Genomic DNA, 18,450 nt, shown 5'->3' on the forward strand with positions numbered 1-18,450 from the left:
TACTTCCAGTTATGAGAACCACAAACGTTTCCAGACACTACCAAGCATCCCCTCAGGAACAAGTGTCGTTATTTGAGAGCATTGCAAAAAGACTAGCTTGACAAATACCCACCTCTCCCTGCCCTCCTCCATGAGGGAAGACCGGCCTGCCAATAGTCAGGCCAGAACAAGGGACTACTTCGTCCACTGTAAGAGTTTTAATCTTGGTAACCATGTAAAGCCAAATAGAAAACCACAATGTTTATTCTAGTGAAAAAAAAATTGAGAAAACAGACAAGAGGTAACAGCAACGGTGAAAAGAAGTGGGTTCTGTAGGTTCCTGAGCTGACACATCCACCAAGGCTTCCCACAGCTGTGACTCACACACCCAACATGAGGTCACAGCTAACTTCTCGAGGTCTTAACTCCCAAAACCAGTGTTTTCAGGAGTGTCCCTAAACCATGTCCTCATGACTGTATGAAAATGAAAATTAGCAAACACACGCAGGCACGTACACACACGCGCACACACACACACATTTTACTCCATTTTATTAAACCAGTTTAAAATGTATGATATTCTGGTATGTTTGTTACTGAGTCTATTGTACTAAAAAATAGAAACCAAAATTCCCATAGAAAACATTTTAATATCTTAGAAAAATTAGCAAAAAAAATAAGAAAGTAGAACATATTACATTCTACGTGTAGATAAGAATACTTTAAAATTATAAATATTTTGTTCATTCTCAATATAGTAGATCCCAAGACATTTTCAAATGCTTTTCATTCATAATTCCTGAAAATAATCTCATCTCTAGTTGGAGGAAAGGGCTGATTACAATGAACACACAGACAGACACTCTTCAAGCTTCCTGTAGTCATTAGAGATGAGGCAGGGGTCTATAGGCACTTAGCTGAAACCACCTTGAGGACCAGGAGACCCACAAGCATCATCAGAGCATCCGCCCAAACGGGAGTCCCACAGTTCACATCTGTGCAGTCTTCTTGTCCGCTGTGTGAAAAGGACTTTCACTTCCCAGCCACAGTGCTACTGAAGCCGGTGTGGCAGCCGTAACAAGCACTAGACTGCAGACGCCTCCTGCAGAGTCGACACAGTACCACAGGAGGGGGTGTGCGGTTTCCAGGCTCGCAGGCCAGACAAGGGGGGCATGGCAGCTGCGGGCCCTGCTTCTGGCTGTGCTTTAAGATGGTCCAGGTTTAAGGAGGGGTGCCCTGCCAGCCCGCACCCGGCAGTCCCTTTACCCCGGTCTCCCCTGAACCCCAAGGCCCCTGCTTCTGTACATTTCATACTGGTCAGTACTCTTGCAGTTTTTTTCCTCTTCTCTCCAGGGACACTGAGGTCCCTAGGAGACATCATCAAGCCGCAGGAGAGACCCTGATCCCCTTGGTCTGATCCCCAACAGCACTGACAAGGAAACGTGGTGAGAATGGACAGGCCCAAGCCTACACCCAAGTTATCTGCTAACTCAGAAGGTTCATGACGGTGACACTGTGCCTACAAAGCTAAATGTGTGAAGGCGGCTATAAATGTCAAATAAAATTACTTTTACTAAGCACCCAAAAATCTTAAGAAAAATTGATAAGACTTCCATTGGCAAATGTTTTCCAGTCATAAAAGGTGGAGATGAATGGAGTCCTAGCCAGTCCTTATGTAGATGCCAGGAACACTGGAATCTATCTCTAGACCTGCACATGTCTAGAATGGCCCCCCTTCTGTTCTGAGGCAACGCTGGACCAGGGCCCTTGGGGTTTCCTGCTACTAAATCCCACCTTTTCTTAACACATAGCTCAGCTTCCTGTCTGTAATGTAAAGCATCTTAGCTGTCTATGGAGTTACTGCTGGTTATAGATTCCAACTAGTGTGGTAAGGCTTACTTTCATAAACTACTCTGTCTCAGACCAGATTATAGCTAAAAACATTCCTCAAAAAAGACCATAGAAACCATGACCTGTGTCGCCCTTGGAGGAGGGAAAAGCAGAGACACAGTCCTAGAGAAAACCGGGAGGCTTGCCATCATCCTATGACACTTTACATCTAGCCAGCCCACATTCTGTCCACTTCCACTGTGCCCATGTAACCTCCCAAACTATCCTGTCACCACTGAGGTCGACAGACAGAACACCCAAGGAACTGAGTCGAGACACTGGGCCAGGATCTGTTTTGCTTTGAGCTGAGGGAAAGAAAATGCAATGAAGCATGCCAAGGGTGTGATGGTCAGGGAGGGAAGTATCTTAGCTGATGCTGGAAGGCATCACCAACCAGATCCCACCCACAAGGGCAGTGACGGGTGACGTGTCCATCAGAGCACCACCAGCAAAGGCTTGCCATGTCACCTGACAAGAAAAGGCAAGCAGACAGCCAATCAGCAGAGGGAATGTGCTGCCTGAGGAGACAGCTGACCTCCAAGGAGGGGCTGAGACCAGGGGCTGCAAGGGCTGCAGAAGGCAACAGTGAAGGTGGCCCCAGCTACACCCATGCCTACGATCTTGCCCAGGAGAGCGGAGACATCACTAGAAGGTAAATATGGCGTCCTCAGAACATGGACCCTTCTGGAGTCCCGAGGAAAGACTAGAAGCAGCAAAGCCAGTGTTCTTGTCCCAGACACAAAGCTCTTGACTCCTCACTGATGTGACTGACTGGGTAGCTGCTGGGACTGTTGTCACTCTGTGGTTTTCTTCTCTTTCCAGCTCTTCTCTCTCTCCTCAAGTTCTGCCTGTGTGAATGCTGCAGGTCCCCAGTTGGTGATCAGGTGAGGGTTCTTGGAACCTAAGCGACAAACATGCTTTCAGTGCAGGCAAGCTGGTTCCCTCCACACCTGTTAGCCCATCAGAGAAAACCAGTGCACCCAGGGACCATGCACTCAGGGACGATGTACGCTGGGACAATGCATGCAGGGAGGTCACTTGGGGTCACGACTAAAGAGGACAAGCTTCTTAAAAGACATTCACAGAAGCATCTTGGCTTCATTCAGAATGACTCTCCTCCCAGCTCCCTGTAGGAGCCCTGGGATTGCAAATGTACATTTCTCCATCTAGGTATTGCTAAGGGTTCCGAGGACTTGAACTTAAGCAGTCAGGCCAACATAGTGCTTTAACCCTTGAGCCATCTCAAGGATGAGCTCTTTGCAGTACAGGTGGCTGCCCCTACCCCCAGTTTTATGTGGTGCTATGTATAGAAGCAAGGGCTTTGTGCCCCTGAGAAAGTTACTGCTATTTGTCTGTCTAAATAAATTCAATCACATAAATACAAAAAAAAGGGTAATTTTATATATAAAACTGTTACCTGGTTCTATCAATCGTATTAATCCCTCATGATGGGCCACTTTGTCCTTCCAGCTCTTGGTCATATTTGTTGCCATCTCTAGCTTCTTTTTGACTCCCTAGGACAAAAGTGGCAGTTTAAGAACCAAACACCATGGACTGGCACCTACCGTATACCCGTGGATTCCCTCATGGAATGACCAGAAGCACTGTAAGGAGGAGGAGCTATCATTACCCACTGCACATTAGCAGAAACTCAGGCTCGGAGAGCTAAGGCACCTGCCCGAGGTGAAGGAAGCTGGAGGCCGAGCCATCTGACCCCAGGTTCTTCTCAGGCCCACATGTCAGCTTTCTGCCTCTGCCCCAACCTGTCTTGTTGCTAGCTCAGGTCTCTCACGACAGCTGCCAGTCCTAGTTTCAGTATTAACAGGTTTTGAAGGACAGGAGAAGGAAGGGCTGTTCTCTCTGCTGACACACACTAGGACAGCCACAGCCACAGTGGCTTGAACGAGTGCCCCTAGAGGCTCATATATTTGAATGCTTGGCCCTCAGTTGGTGGAGTTATTTGGGAAGAATTAGCTCCTCCTTGTTGGAGGAGCTGTGTCACTGAGGGTGGACTCTGAGGTTCCAAAAGACTGAAGCCATTCCAGTGTTTCTCTCCCTGTGCTCTCAGATGTGGGTGCTCAGCTGTCCCTGCCTCTGCCTTCACTCCCCCAACATGGACTCTAACCACAGAAACTATAAGTCCACTTGAACACTTTTTTTTATATATGTTGCTTTGGTCACAGTGTTTTGTCACAGCAACAGAACCTCACTGGTTTTGAGGAAGTAGCTTCTCGGTGACTTCCTCTGGTCTCAAATGTCAGCCACCTCTCTGCCACCATGGGCCCCTCCAATGAGGTCTGAGTGAGAGGCTGGGAGCAAGTGACCTCCCTGGGTGCCCTGCCATAGGGCGGGGCAATGGGTACTGCCTACACTTGCTATCCCTATGTTCTCGGCGTCCATTCTGCAGCGTGGGGACCCTGTCACAGGGTGTAACTGTATGTCCCCACTCAGACTCCTGCATGCTCCCTGAGTGGACAGACACCTCATTCTCTGTAGAAAGCAAAATAAAGCTTCTTCTCTTTTCTAAGCAAGATTCTGCCAAGTGAATGCTGGAGTTGGTATACGCTGGTTTCTGCAGGGTTAGGTACAGAGCCCCACCCCTACCCCAGCTGATCTAAGGTGCCAGTTACTGGTGTGTCAGGGCTAAGTCCAGCCACCTCATACTGCTCCAGGGCCTGCTTCCGCTCCAACTCCAGCTGTTCCAGCTGTGCCATGGCTTCCTGCAGAGCCTGCTCCTTCATGACACGCTGTTGTTCCAGCTCTTGCTTCTCTGCCTCTGTTGTCTGAATGGCCTGCTGCTGTGCCAGGTGCCACTTTTCCAGCTCTGCCCTCTTAGAAGACTCTTCCTCCAGTAACCTATGACACAGAGGACACTTGGGGTCACACACTGCCGGGGACCCTCACCAAGATAGGCAAGCATTTCAGAGAGGACAACTTCTCAGTCATCTAAGGCCACCCATCTTTAAAGGAAACTGGGAGCCAAGCAGTGTCTCTATCACAAAGCCTGCGAGCAGCCCCCATGTCCTGCTCTAAGTGTCCTCAGTCTTACATGAAGGAAAAGAAACTGCCTAGCATTTAGGCAATGGCAAGTGTATACCAAGAACTGAGTGAGCCAAGTGTGCTTTCTCCACTGTTTCTCAGAGTGCACCTGAGTGAAATCAGTCGTCACATCTGATGAAGTAAGGCCCATAGCTTAAGTCATCCACCTGCCAAGTGGCAGAGCCAAGCTCTACAACCTGCCCGTTGCTACAGCATTAAAACACTTATTCTATTACCAACAACCTGGGAGATACCAGTTCCTCGGCACAGATGAAGTAATGTGTCCACAAGTGTGGACTTCAGAGGTCACAATGGACTTCAATGCAGTTGTGTGATGCCAAAGTGTTAGCCACAATAACAAGCCGGCTTGGATTAGCCAACAGCACTTGTGTTTAAATAAATAAATCAATATACAGCTCAAGCCTGCACTCAGATGCAGACAGTGTGGTCAAATGCCAACCATGGTCAAGGCACAAGTCTAACAAAGCCACACAAAGACGTATGGCAGAGCAGCCACTGCCACCTGCAGCATCTGCTCTCTCCGGCAGCAGTGAGGAAAGAGGCAAGGACCACACCATCCCTTCCAGACTCCAAATCCCGCTGGAGACACACTGAGCCCAGCGCCGCAGGCAGGCCCGACATGACTCCCCATTCCATTGTGCGTCTATGTTCTTCCCCAGTGCTCTTCACAGACAGTGCGTGAGAGTGCTGAAGAACAGCGAGGGTAGGCCTTCGGGGGTCTTGTTGGAGGTGGAGCCCCATCTCCTTATAGACTCTACCATAAGGAATTGGCCACCTACCCTTGGCAGCAGAGCACAGTGGAACAAAAACTGAGCTTGGCAAAGCAATTGTCCCCCTGAACTCTGCCTCAAGAGCAGCTGGCACAGAACCAGAGACAATGGGTAATTTCTCTTACTGGTGGCAGGGGCAATGGTAGTGCTGACACTCAGTACCTGCGTCTGTGGCATCCTCCAGGCCCACCCCTCTTGGTTCCTGCCACTGTTCAAGGCTAGGCCACCTGCCCTCCACGGAACTGGAGAACTATTTAAGAACCTTCCCATAAATCATCTTTGCCTTCCCTCATCCAAGTTGGTTTCTGTGGTTTGCAAACTGACCTCTGACTAAAGACTTCAGCACTTCCACCCTTCCTGTGCCTAGGCTTCCTCCTTTATAGAGAAAAATAAGCCAAATACAAGCACAAGCCTGTCATCCAAGCCACCCAGGAGGCTGAGGCAAGAGAGTCAGTCATGGCCTGGACCCTAGCCCTCCGCAAGAGCAGCAAGTGCTCCTGGAGGTTGAGCCATCCCTGGTCCCTCTACTTGTTTTTCTGATGTTCTCTTGGCCTAGTTATCATTCAACATCTTTCTTCATTCTGTACATGGTGTATCTTCCCCATCAATGAATGAGATAAAAAAAAAACAGAAAGCTACATGTGGATATGTGAAACACCATATCTGCTACACCTAACTTCATCCTCACAGTCCTGAAACCAGCAATTATGGATAAAAAGCTAAAAGTTTAACATAATGAAATACTACTTTAAATTCAAGTACCATGGGAATGAAGTACCCGCACCTCATGTAAGAACCCAGGCCCTGGCCGCCTTCAAACACATGAAAAGCATCCCGGCAGCTGGCAGAGAGGCAGCAGCGCGCACGACCATATAAGGTACAACGTGGACCCTTTCCCTGGGCCTGGGATGTAGCTCAGGTGGGAGAGTACTTGTCCATCTTGTACAAAGCTCTGGGTTCAATAGGCAGTGACAGCTGTGGTACACATCTGTAACCAGCACTCTGGAGCTGGAGGCATGAAGATCAGGAGTTCAAGGTCATCCTCGGCTATGAAGGATTTTCCTCCTGAGGATAGCCGTTCTCAAAAGTGATAATAAGCTGGGCAGTAGTGGTACATGCCTTTACCCCATCAGATCGGGTGGACCTGGTCTACACAGCAAGTTCCAGGACAGTCAAGACAACACAGAAAAACCGTGTCTTGAAAAGCCAAAAATAAAAAAAGCAATAACTATCCTGACACTTACCGACTCAGCATGAGCTGGGAAAGCAGACACAAGTAAAACTTAAAACTTGGTTGTCTGGTTGCACTTCTGAGATGGGTCTTATGTTGGCCTCAAACTTGCAGTAATCCTCCTGCCTCTGTCTCCTGAATGCTGAAATTATAGACATGCACTATATCTGACTCAAATCTAAACCTCGAAGTTATAATGAGCTAGCTCATGAGTTAGTTTCCAGAACTTTCCAATAAAATGCTAAAAGTTTTCTCTGAATCTCCTATCAGAAAATCTTCAAAATTATACATCAATAGCCAAACTTCGAGCTCGACATGACAGTGCATGCCTTTAGTCCTAGCACTGAGGAGGCAGAAGCAGGTGGATCTCTGAATTTGGACCTGCCTGGTCTACGGAACAAGTTCCAGGCCATCTGGGGCCAAATGGTGAGATTCTGTCTTAAAAATAAAAATCAACTTTAGTTTGGTGACATGCAAATTTACAGCTCTATAAGGCCTTCAGCCGACCCTTCTTCTAGCCCATTTCCATTCCTTTGTGTCACAGAGTGCAGGCTCTGTAAGCCTCACCTTATTTCCTGTTCCTTTCGAGGAGACTGCTCCTTTCACATGCCCTGCCTTCCCAGCCTACAGACTCAGAAGTAAACCCCTTTCCCTGAGTTGCTTTTATGATTATAAAGGCAAAAGAAGTCACCATTGCAGAAAGCATCACTTACCCTACACATAAACTTGAGTTACCTGGTCTTCTGAGACTTAAAATCTCTGCTTGGTTACATCCACTTTCCCTCAAGACTGCTGAAACACAGCACGCCTTTCCTACAGACTCTGTGCATGAGACTAATCTATAAACTCCCAGCAAGAATAAATCTGTGGCTCAAAACATGTCTAGTGTCACTCTGAGTGCCACTCTCTGGAAGTGACATGGGATTTGCACCTTCTCCTGAATGACCTGCTAAAGCCACTGTCAACAGCACCATTGGCAGCTCCAAGTAGCTGGCTAGGGCAGAGGGTACCCTGTGCAGTGGCTTCTTTCCTCCCACCTCATGTGGACTCCATGCATTGGACCTAAGCTGCCAGGTTATGCAGCAAGCAGCTTTACCCCGAGTCATTGTAATGGCCCCAAATTGGTTTTTTAAATGATACATTTGATGTCTTTGGGTGTGGCTGCGGTGTACCTGTGGAGATCAGACAGGCTGGTTCTCTCCTTCTACCATGTGGATCTCGGGGATCAAACTCGGGTCATGAAGCTTGCTTGACCTTTGCCCGCTGAGCCACCTCACCAGTCCCTCCACTTTTGGCAAAGTATACAACTACAGGAGACCCCATTTCCAGTTTGTTTTTCATTTTTAATATTTTACAATTATCGTCATGGCAATGATGTGATGTGTGCTATGGCATGTGGAGGTCAGAGGGCAACCCTGTGAGTCAGTTCCCTCCTTCCGCCTCTTCCAGGGGCATCAGGCTTGCACGGTGTCAAGGATCTTTCACCTGCTAAGCCATCAGGTCCTTTCCTTTTGTTCCCAGGTTCACACAGCATCCTTTGCTTCTCTACATGAGGACTAGCAGCTACACAAATTCTACCAGCTCACCTCACATGGGGCGGGTGCTACAGTTCAAGGCCCAGGTACATCTGCACTGCCTCCCACAAGGCATCAGGAAGAAGTAAACGGGACAATGAGTGAAACCAGGACAGCTCCCCGTCCCTCTGTCATCCTCCCTAATGTTACAAAGACCCAAAGCAGGGGCTGGAGAGATGGCTCAGTGGTTAGCACAGGCTGCTCTTCCAGGGGACCTGGGTTCAATTCCCAGCACCCATATGGCAGCTCACACCTGCCTGTAACACTAGTTCCTTCTAATACCTTCACACGGATGTACATGCACTAAAAAAAAAAAAAAGAAAACATTTCAAACAGAAACTTTTCTCTGAGAATCTAAGTATCATGAATTGTAAACTGAAGTTTAAAAGTTTGGGGGTGGGGGAGATCTAGCTTCAAAACTTTAAAAACTTGGATTACATGTAATAGCTATTGAAGAAAAAATGCCAATCCCACACTACCAAACAGAGAGTACATATTCCCTTCCAATCTACCAAAGCTCTGCTGCAGCCTGGCCCAAGGTAGTCCAGCCTCTGCAGCAAGGACCACTCAGGCCAGACTCAAATTTCCACCAAAGCTGATCTGGCTGATAGACATTCTGGAATAGAAGGAAAGGCATCCCAGCTAACGTGGCCACCAGGCTGTTCGCAGTACAAGGCCCTAACACTCCCAAGCAAACGTTTCTGTACCCCAGGATCAGAAGAAACAGCCCTGCCAGCCCAGTGTTCAGGGTCTCCCAGGCTAGACAACACATGGGCTCAGGTTCCCTTTCTAATAGGGCTGAGCAAGCAAAGCCCACAGGGAGCTGCGAACCGATCTGCACCTGGCCTGAAGCTTGCGCACAGTCTCCTCGTCCTGCCGGGCCTGCCTCTCGTCCTCAAGTGCCTCCTGTAGCTTTAGGTACATGTCTTCCAGCTCCCGGACTCGCTGCAGATACTGCTCCAGTTCCGAGGACTTCTGGGCAACCTGCTCCTCCATCTGCTGTCTGATCTAGAGATGAGAGGTGTTGCTTAAATCGGGGTGACTTCAGCCACGCGCAAGGCTCCCGCCGCACCTCTGCCTTTCAGCTAAGCAGACACAGCATCGCACAAAAGTCCAAGAACATATACTGCAACCCCAACGCTGCACTCCACTGTGTGTGCTGTCCTTTCTACTCGACATTTTTATTCAAGTCAAGACAAAAGTGTAATTTCTCTTTAAACTGTTTTTTATTTTAAAGCCAAAAACCTTCTCAAATCTTAAGAAAGAGCGAGCCTTTGCCCAGGCAGTGCAGCTGGTGAGCTGCAGGTCCTATTGCCTCTGCTTCCTTCCCCATCCCTGGGACACCAGTATACTTACCATGGCGTCCCCCTGGATTTAATCCCTGTTTTAGAAATGTAAAGACAGGACTGGGGTACAGCTTACTGGCAGAGTGTTTACTTCACATGTGTGAGTCGAGGGTTCAATGCCCAGTACCCTGACACACATACTGTCACACGCTAGTGTATTTCTCTGCAGTTTATGAATTATGTCACTAGCATTAGCTCCCTGTATTCTTGCGAAGGTCCTAAGAGCTCAGAGTGACTGTGCAGGGAGCATACACCAATCACAACCACACAAGTGCTCAGAGAGAGAGGGAGGGCAGCTGGGCATCAGATCCGTCAATGCGCCTTCCTGAACACACACAGGAATCTTGCCTCTAAGCAGCAAGTGACTAGTGGCAACAGCAGACGGCGCTCAGGCACAGGGCTCAGCACAGCAACAGTCCGCGAGAGAGGGGTGCTTCAGTAACCAGCAGCTCCAAAGCAACCGGAGCTCACTTTGCTCATTATGGAGGAGAAATGCTGTGGGTTGGGGCGTACTCTCTCACAGCTACTCACTGTCCATACCACAAACCTTTTGAGAATGAAAAGGATCCTGGCTGCCCCAGGATGACAGGGACACCTCAAAGCAAACGAGGACATGTAACCATACTAAGTGCTTATCACCCCACTGCATACAACTCTGCTTTAGTGGTGTAGAAAACAAGGATAATTCACAAACAAGCGCACAGCTCCCGAATAGCCTCCAGAAGGCACAGCAAAGCCAGGATGAGGTGGCAGCCGGGCCTTCCTGAGCTGATGCAGGTCTCAGACTTACCAGCTTCTCCCTCTCCAGCTCTGTGCTGAACCTGGTCTGTAGCTCGACCTGAGTCTGCAGGCGTTTCTTTTCCTCATCTGCGGCACGAGATGCTGCTTCCTCCAGTTTCTAATCAATAATCAATCAATCAATCGATCGATCAGAAACCCATGCCCAGAAAATCAAAATTGTTACAGTGGAAGAGAAAGTTAAGCATATAACAAAACTATACACTCATAAAATAAAAGCTGTGAGACACACTGGAATTCCATCCAGTCTGCCCAGTCAGCATATAAAACAAATCAGGCATGAATGACTTGATTCTAACACTGTACACAGATACTCTGAGGCCATTGAATCTAACCATTTACAACTATGTATAGCTCACACAGTCTAACCTAGTTCAGTGCTGTCTCCTACCACACTACCCCTTATATCTGTTACCAGAGCTCAGCTTCCAGGTAGGTGGCACAGGGGGCTTCCTCCACCTCCACCCATCCTCAACCTTCTCCAAGAACAACTGGTTTAAGCTTGCAGACTATCCTAGCGTATGTCCATCTAGGAAAACTTTGGAGCTGGGGCAGTAGCTGTGCAGTAGAATGTGTACCAGCATGCACAAGGCCCCAAAGTTGATCCCATCCACCCTCAAAGAACAAAAAGCAAAACACAAACAAACAGCAAAACAGCAACAAAAGAGAAATCAACTGGATCTTAGAACACAAAAAGACTGAGGCATCTCAGGCACTCCCTCCCCTCCTCCAAGAAGAAAGTGCCACTCCTGGCAGAAGAAAGCAGGGACAAGGGCGCCCCTGTCCTTTGCTCACAGCCCAGGACACAGTAAGGGAGGAGCAGTTGCAGCTTTCATGAAGCTTCGCAGTGTGGGGTCAAGGGGCCCTGGCAGGCAGAGAAGACAGGTCTGATCACCCTGGTTTCAACTCACAGGGGGAGAAGGGAAGAGAGGTGACAGCAAGCTGTGCCCTTTGCTTGGTAGCAGAAGCTCGAAAAGCAGGACTGTGGATGGCTCTAAGTCTGCACTGCTATCTTCACGAAAGCTCATGAAACTTGCAATCCTCCTGCTTCAGCCTCCATCATACAACCAGCCTTCCAGGTAAGTTTTGCTCAAGGAGAAAAACAGGCTCCACAGCCCTTACCAAACAGAACTTTGTTATGTGAGGTGTACAAACAAGATCTGGGCAGTGATTAGGAGTAGCCCCACTAAGAAGCAAGCCAACCAGATTAGTTGAGCCTGACAGAAGCAGGAAGGTATGGCTAGTCAGAGCCCTCTTTAAGACTGGCCTTGAGAGAACATGGGCTTGCTGTCCTGAGGAGCAGACTGAAGGCCTCACAGGTCCAGGAAATGGTCCAGCCAAGTCACTAAATAAATAACCACACAATGACAAGCTTCGGGTAGGAGTGTCAGGATCAGAATCCATAATTCCCACACCACCTTATCTTCTAAAAACATCCAGTTTTCAACTAAAAAAAAACTATGAGAAACAGGAAAGTGTATCCCCTACGTGGGAAAACAGTCAACAAGCACTTCCTTTGAAGCAGCCCAGGAGGCGCATCTAACAAAGCCATTAAAGTAAAATATACTATAAAGAAGGAAAGGAAGTCATATTAACGACATAATGGAAGGAATAGCAACATCTCATCAAATGGAGAAAGCATATCAATAAAGAGGCTAATTTAAAAGAATCAAATGGGAGACTGCTGAACTCTAATGTTCAAGAACTGACTGAAAAGTCCTCTAGAGGGCTGGGTAGAGCAAGAGAGGACAGTAGGCACAGCTTCAGGAGACCAGGCGAGGTACATGCCTATATTCCTGAACTTGGAAGCTGGAAACAGGAAGATCAAGACGTTCAAGGCCTAAGTAGAGAGCTGAAGGCCAGCCTGGGCTACAAGATCTTATTTCAAAAAATAATCAACTAGAGGGGCTCAACCATCTACTTGGACTACGAAAAGACTTGCGGTAAAGAGATACACAGAATTACATAGTGAGAAGGACAGAAAGACAAGAAAACAAACAGCTTCAGAGAATCCGGGCACTCTTACACAGAATATTCTGTTCAACAACATATGCAACAGGTAAGAGGGGAAGAAAAATATTTAAAGGGATACATTGAAAAATTTCCCGACATGATGGAAAACCTTGGTCCACATTCTATACATACTAAACAGGTAAAAATCAAAGGCAGTGCCAAACATGGTGGCCTCACCCTTAATCCCAGGCAGAGGACAAGCAGATCTCTGAGTTAGAGGCCAACCTGGTCTATGCGGCAAGGTTTGGGCCAGCCAGACCGCATATTGAGGGCCTGCCTTAAAAACAAGGACAGCGGCAGTAAAACCACAAAAAGACGGCAAAACATAAGGACCCCCAGCAAACACCACAGCGAGTTAGTTCCCTCAGAAACACTGGACTAGCGATAGACAAATACAGTTCATGAGCTGAAATACGCCATGCCTGGCTGCAGCAGGTACCTACCGAGCCGCCTGCAGCCAAGTGAGCCCAGGAGAGTGGCTCTTCCATCAGCCCAGCCTTCCTACCTACAGATTTGGCTCGGCATCTACTTCTCAGTCCTACTTCTTTGTGTGTCAGAGCTATCAGAGCACGTGTGAACGCATAACCATGGTTCAAGTCCAAGCCCTTTAGCACCAACTCTACGAGGGACAGCTCAGAGCTTTACCCTTAGAAACACAGCTTGCTAGACCCGGGGCTGAACGCTTCCTGAAACCTCAGCTCACCAAACTGCTCCTGACGTAATGTGCAGGGAGCAAAGCTCCTGGAGCTGTGTGTGCAGCGTGGGTGCTGATCGGACAGTGTTTCTCTTGCTGCTTCCCTTGCTCTGTCCTACGCCTACCTTCCTCACACTCTCCAGCTCCTGCTGCTTGTTTTCATTGGCAGCCTGCAGTTCCTTCATCTGCCGCTCCAGCTCCTCCTGCTCTGCCAGCAGCTTCCTTCGGAGCTCTTTCCGACGCTGGCGGGCTTCCTTGTGTGGTGGGGGGCTGCCCAGCTTCAACAGATGGATGGTAGAATGGATGGCTACAAGGAAAAGGAGAAAGCAGAGCAGTTAGTCTGTATATCTAAACGTGGATAATATATAACACCAGATGGGTGGGGAGGCTGCCAGTGAGCAATGGCTCAGCCTGAGTGACACATGAGAAAGATGTGCATTAAAGCGTTTCTAAGTCCATGTCCACAGCCGTACACCTGTGCTTACAGACACTTCACTGGAAACACACTACAGGGTGGGCAGGCAGGCACTCGTGCACTTGCGCACTCATGGTCTCTCTCTCTCACGCTCCCCCCCCCCCCCACACACACTTTTTTTTTTTTTTTTTAAGACAGAGCTTCACTAGATATCCCTGTTTGGTCTGTCCTCAAACTCACAGCAACCCTGATGTCTTTGGTTACCACGTGCTGATACCACACACCTGACCCTTTCCTACACCCCAAAAAGCTAAATAAGACAGGCAAGATGACTCCACATGTAAAGACACTATCTGTGTGAGCCTGGATCAGTTAAATCCTTGGGAACTGTACATGAGACATGGAATGTATGCCCATACATACACATCATGAGTATACATACACATAACTAATTTTTTAAGTTTATTTGTTTATTATATATAAGTACACTGTTATCTGTCTTCAGACACGCCAGAAGAGGGCATCAGATCCCATTACAGATGGTTGTGAGCCACCATATAGTTGCTGGGAATTGAACTCAGGACCTCTGGAAGTACAGTCAGTGCTCTTAACCTCTGAGCCATCTCTCTAGCCCAACAACAGTTTTTAAAAGCCAAATAAAATTAAGACACACTAAGGGCAGAGAATCAAAGTTCTTAGCACCTGATGGGCAGTTTATTACACTGATTCTACCCTCAGCTAAGTCTATGAAACCACTTCCCTCCCTATATGAAAATACATTATCAGGGTAGTCACCATTTACTGAAAAATCTACATACAGCATAGCACACAAAGGACTTTATAAGACATTACATTTCATATAAAATCTCATTTCTGTTTTTTTTTATTTATCTTATGTATATGAGATTTGCCTGCATGTATGTATGTGTGCCATATGTGTATCTGATCCTTGAGAAGGTCGAGCGAGAGAGGTTGTCAGATTCCCTGAATCCGGAGTTAAGAATAGTTGTGAACCATCAAGTAGGTACGGAACATCGAACCCTGGTCCTTTAGAGGAGCAGTCGGTGCTCTTAATCACTAAACTATCTCTCTAGCCCCTTTTCTGATTTGTCAAAACAGGATTTGACTCTAACTGAAATCGACCTGAAACCTATTATGTAGTACAGACTGGCTTTGAACCAACAGCTGCCTCCTGGGTGGTGGGGTCACAGGCATGATCTACCGCACCTGGCTCTTGGTATTTTCAACCACTTAAATTTAATTTCTTGGTTAACTAATACCTATTGTTCAAATTCAAGAAGCATGAACGGACATTCAGGAAAAGTTTCTGCCCACTCTTATCCACCAAGCTCTGGGGTTCCGTCCATTAGCAACCGAAGCTAACAGGTTCTTGTGTTCCTTCTGAGAGACTTTAAGAAAATAAATAAGGTTACACCATCCACTTCCTTTAAAATGCTAACACCATGCTCTCTCAAGTTATTAGTGTCTTGAGTTACAAAACCACTCCAGAAATTCCTTTTAGTCTTGTGCATGACCAAAACCTCAACATTCGTAACACTTTTCATTTGCTTAAAGGAAAATTTCACTCTTTCAAGAGTTAGGGCTGTAAGACCTAAAATAGAGTTTTATCCCCACAAAGTCAGAATGCAAACAAATTGGCCAAATTGTTTTTTTTTTTTAATTTTTAAAAAGGGAACTTTGGCTTATTTTGTTTTCTTTCACATGTGGCAATAGCCACGACATAAGGAAGCAAACTGTGCCATTGTCTTGGGCAAGGTGTGAAAACACAAAGTTGGAGCACTCACAGTGTGGTGTGGAGTGGTGTGGAGTGGTGTGGTGTGGTGTGGTGTGGAGTGGTGTGGAGTGGTGTGGAGTGGAGTGGAGTGGTGTGGAGTGGTGTGGTGTGGTGTGGAGTGGTGTGGAGTGGTGTGGTGTGGAGTGGTGTGGTGTGGAGTGGTGTGGTGTGGAGTGGTGTGGTGTGGTGTGGAGTGGTGTGGAGTGGAGTGGTGTGGAGTGGAGTGGAGTGGAGTGGTGTGGTGTGGAGTGGTGTGGTGTGGTGTGGAGTGGTGTGGAGTGGTGTGAAGTGGTGTGGAGCGGAGTGGTGTGGTGTGGTGTGGAGTGGTGTGGAGTGGTGTGGAGTGGTGTGGAGTGGAGTGGTGTGGTGTGGTGTGGAGTGGTGTGGAGTGGAGTGGTGTGGTATGGAGTGGTGTGGAGTGGTGTGGAGTGGTGTGGAGTGGAGTGGTGTGGAGTGGAGTGGAGTGGTGTGGTATGGAGTGGTGTGGAGTGGAGTGGTGTGGAGTGGAGTGGTGTGGAGTGGAGTGGTGTGGTGTGGTGTGGAGTGGTGTGGAGTGGAGTGGAGTGGTGTGGTGTGGAGTGGTGTGGAGTGGTGTGGAGTGGTGTGGAGTGGTGTGGAGTGGAGTGGTGTGGTGTGGAGTGGAGTGGTGTGGAGTGGTGTGGAGTGGTGTGGAGTGGAGTGGTGTGGTGTGGAGTGGTGTGGAGTGGTGTGAAGTGGTGTGGAGCGGAGTGGTGTGGTGTGGAGTGGTGTGGTGTGGAGTGGTGTGGAGTGGTGTGGAGTGGTGTGGAGTGGTGTGGTGTGGTGTGGAGTGGTGTGGAGTGGAGTGGTGTGGTATGGAGTGGTGTGGAGTGGTGTGGAGTGGTGTGGAGTGGAGTGGTGTGGTGTGGAGTGGAGTGGAGTGGTGTGGAGTGGTGTGGAGTGGAGTGGTGTGGAGTGGAGTGGTGTGGTGTGGTGTGGTGTGGAGTGGTGTGGAGTGGAGTGGAGTGGTGTGGTGTGGAGTGGTGTGGAGTGGTGTGGAGTGGTGTGGAGTGGTGTGGAGTGGAGTGGAGTGGTGTGGTACTGTGTGGAGTGGTGTGGAGTGGTGTGGTGTGGTGTGGTGTGGAGTGGTGTGGTGTGGAGTGGAGTGGTGTGGTGTGGTACTGTGTGGAGTGGTGTGGAGTGGTGTGGAGTGGTGTGGTGTGGAGTGGTGTGGTGTGGAGTGGAGTGGTGTGGAGTGGAGTGGTGTGGAGTGGTGTGGAGTGGTGTGGAGTGGTGTGGTGTGGTGTGGAGTGGAGTGGAGTGGTGTGGCAGGGTCTGAAGGAGCACAGGCTGGCTTGGTACTCCATGTAGAGAGCTCCTGCTCCCCCTGTGTCTTCCTACCAGGTGCTGGGATTAGAAGCCTATACCCATGACCATCTTCTGCTCCTTGCTGTGGAAAATAATAAAAAATGTCCTACCCTGAATCCATTCTTGTTTCTTCTTCTTATCCGAGGCACTGATTTCAAAGGTCTTATCAAAGCATTTTATTAGAAAAAGACATTTCTTTCCATCTTTGTCAGGCAGAGACTAAAACAGAAACCACGATTAGTTCTTTAAAATTTTATTCTTTTTTTGTTTGTTTGTTTGTGTTAGAGTATTTAAAAAGCAGGTGAAGGGAGAGAAAAGGAAGAAAGAGATTTGGTCTGACCTTAGGTGGGACCGTGTTTATTCACGGCAAGGTGGCATCTTTGTCACCCACATATGTGGATGCCAAAATGTCCAGAGAAAGATGGGATGTAGCCTCATAAATGGGTGAAAACGGCTTCCATAGTCCTCAAGGAAGCCTGAAGGTGTAGTTCATCAGCAAGAAACTACCATTTTGTTTATGGAGACAGAGTCTCACAGCGTAGACTAGGAGGATCTTGATCTAACAGCCCCTCAGCCCCAGCCTCCTAAATACCGAGATTACAGGTATGTGTCACACCACACCTGACTGAGATGGCACATCTACACAAGACAAACCACAACACCCAGTGAGGTCAAGAGGACCCCAAGCTCTTGCATTCTAGCAATTGAGTGTGCCCCCTGTGAACCCTAGAAGGAACACCCACATAACTGTTACAGGAGTCCACTGACTGCTATGGCTTTTCTTACCCTGAGGTGTTACTGCTGGTGCCCTGTAGTTCTTGACCTCTATCTTTATGAGTAAAATGGCATAGCTTATGGAAATCCTGTAGATCTCAGTTTACCTGAGCATGAGCAAACCACAAAGTACTAATATAGCTTTATACCATTTCTATAGTTTGAGTGCAAATTCCCATCCAACAATACTGAGACACTAGTGGTGGCTAAGATACAAATCAAATCTAAAAAACAAAAAGTAAATATTTTCAGGCAACGCCTTGCCATATAGCCCTGGTTCAGCAGAGCAGACAATCCTCCAGCCTCCTGATTACTGAATCGTGTCACCCTGCCCCTAAATTGTATGCTCTTGAGGACTTTATATCCTTCCAGAATTAACAACTATAAAATGCATCACTCAAGGCAGGTGTGGAGGCTCACACCTGTAATCTTAGTACTGTGTAGAAAGAGTTCAAGGCTATAGCAAGTTTAAAGCCACTCAGACTAGATGAGAGCCCATCCTCATAAATAACCAATCCTGTCTTTAAAAAATGAAGTGTGGTAGCACGTGCCTGTAATCCCTAGACCAGGGGTAGAAGAGGAACAAGGTAAGGAATTCAAGGCCGTCCTTGACTACATAGTGATTTCAAGCTACACGAGACCCTATCTAACCAAAATGATCAATTTTCTTCTATTTGTTTTATTTAAAAAGCTCCAGATCTTTAGTCTATTAATAATTTCTAATATCATCTCACAGCATTCTTTTGCCTTTTTATTGACTTGATTTTACTCAGTAATTCCATAAA

The 18,450-nt window shown here is 47.8% G+C and overlaps 1 protein-coding gene across 1 annotated transcript in view; it reads right to left on the reverse strand.

The window, feature by feature from the left end:
- Window positions 1-697: 697 nt before the first annotated feature.
- Window positions 698-18,450, reverse strand: part of SWAP70 (switching B cell complex subunit SWAP70) — a 56,207-nt gene continuing 38,454 nt past the window's right edge. Inside the window, exons 6-12 of the mRNA XM_080912018.1 lie at window positions 17,002-17,110; window positions 13,481-13,662; window positions 10,641-10,748; window positions 9,346-9,512; window positions 4,527-4,725; window positions 3,287-3,383; window positions 698-2,770 (exon numbers count right to left, since the gene is read on the reverse strand). Of these exons, the coding sequence (XP_080768144.1) occupies window positions 2,664-2,770; window positions 3,287-3,383; window positions 4,527-4,725; window positions 9,346-9,512; window positions 10,641-10,748; window positions 13,481-13,662; window positions 17,002-17,110 (969 nt within the window). The 3' untranslated portion in view covers window positions 698-2,663. The remainder of the gene's footprint in view (window positions 2,771-3,286; window positions 3,384-4,526; window positions 4,726-9,345; window positions 9,513-10,640; window positions 10,749-13,480; window positions 13,663-17,001; window positions 17,111-18,450) is intronic.

This window comes from Micromys minutus (assembly GCF_963924665.1).
Source record: "Micromys minutus genome assembly, chromosome: 2".
Lineage (NCBI taxonomy): Eukaryota > Metazoa > Chordata > Mammalia > Rodentia > Muridae > Micromys > Micromys minutus.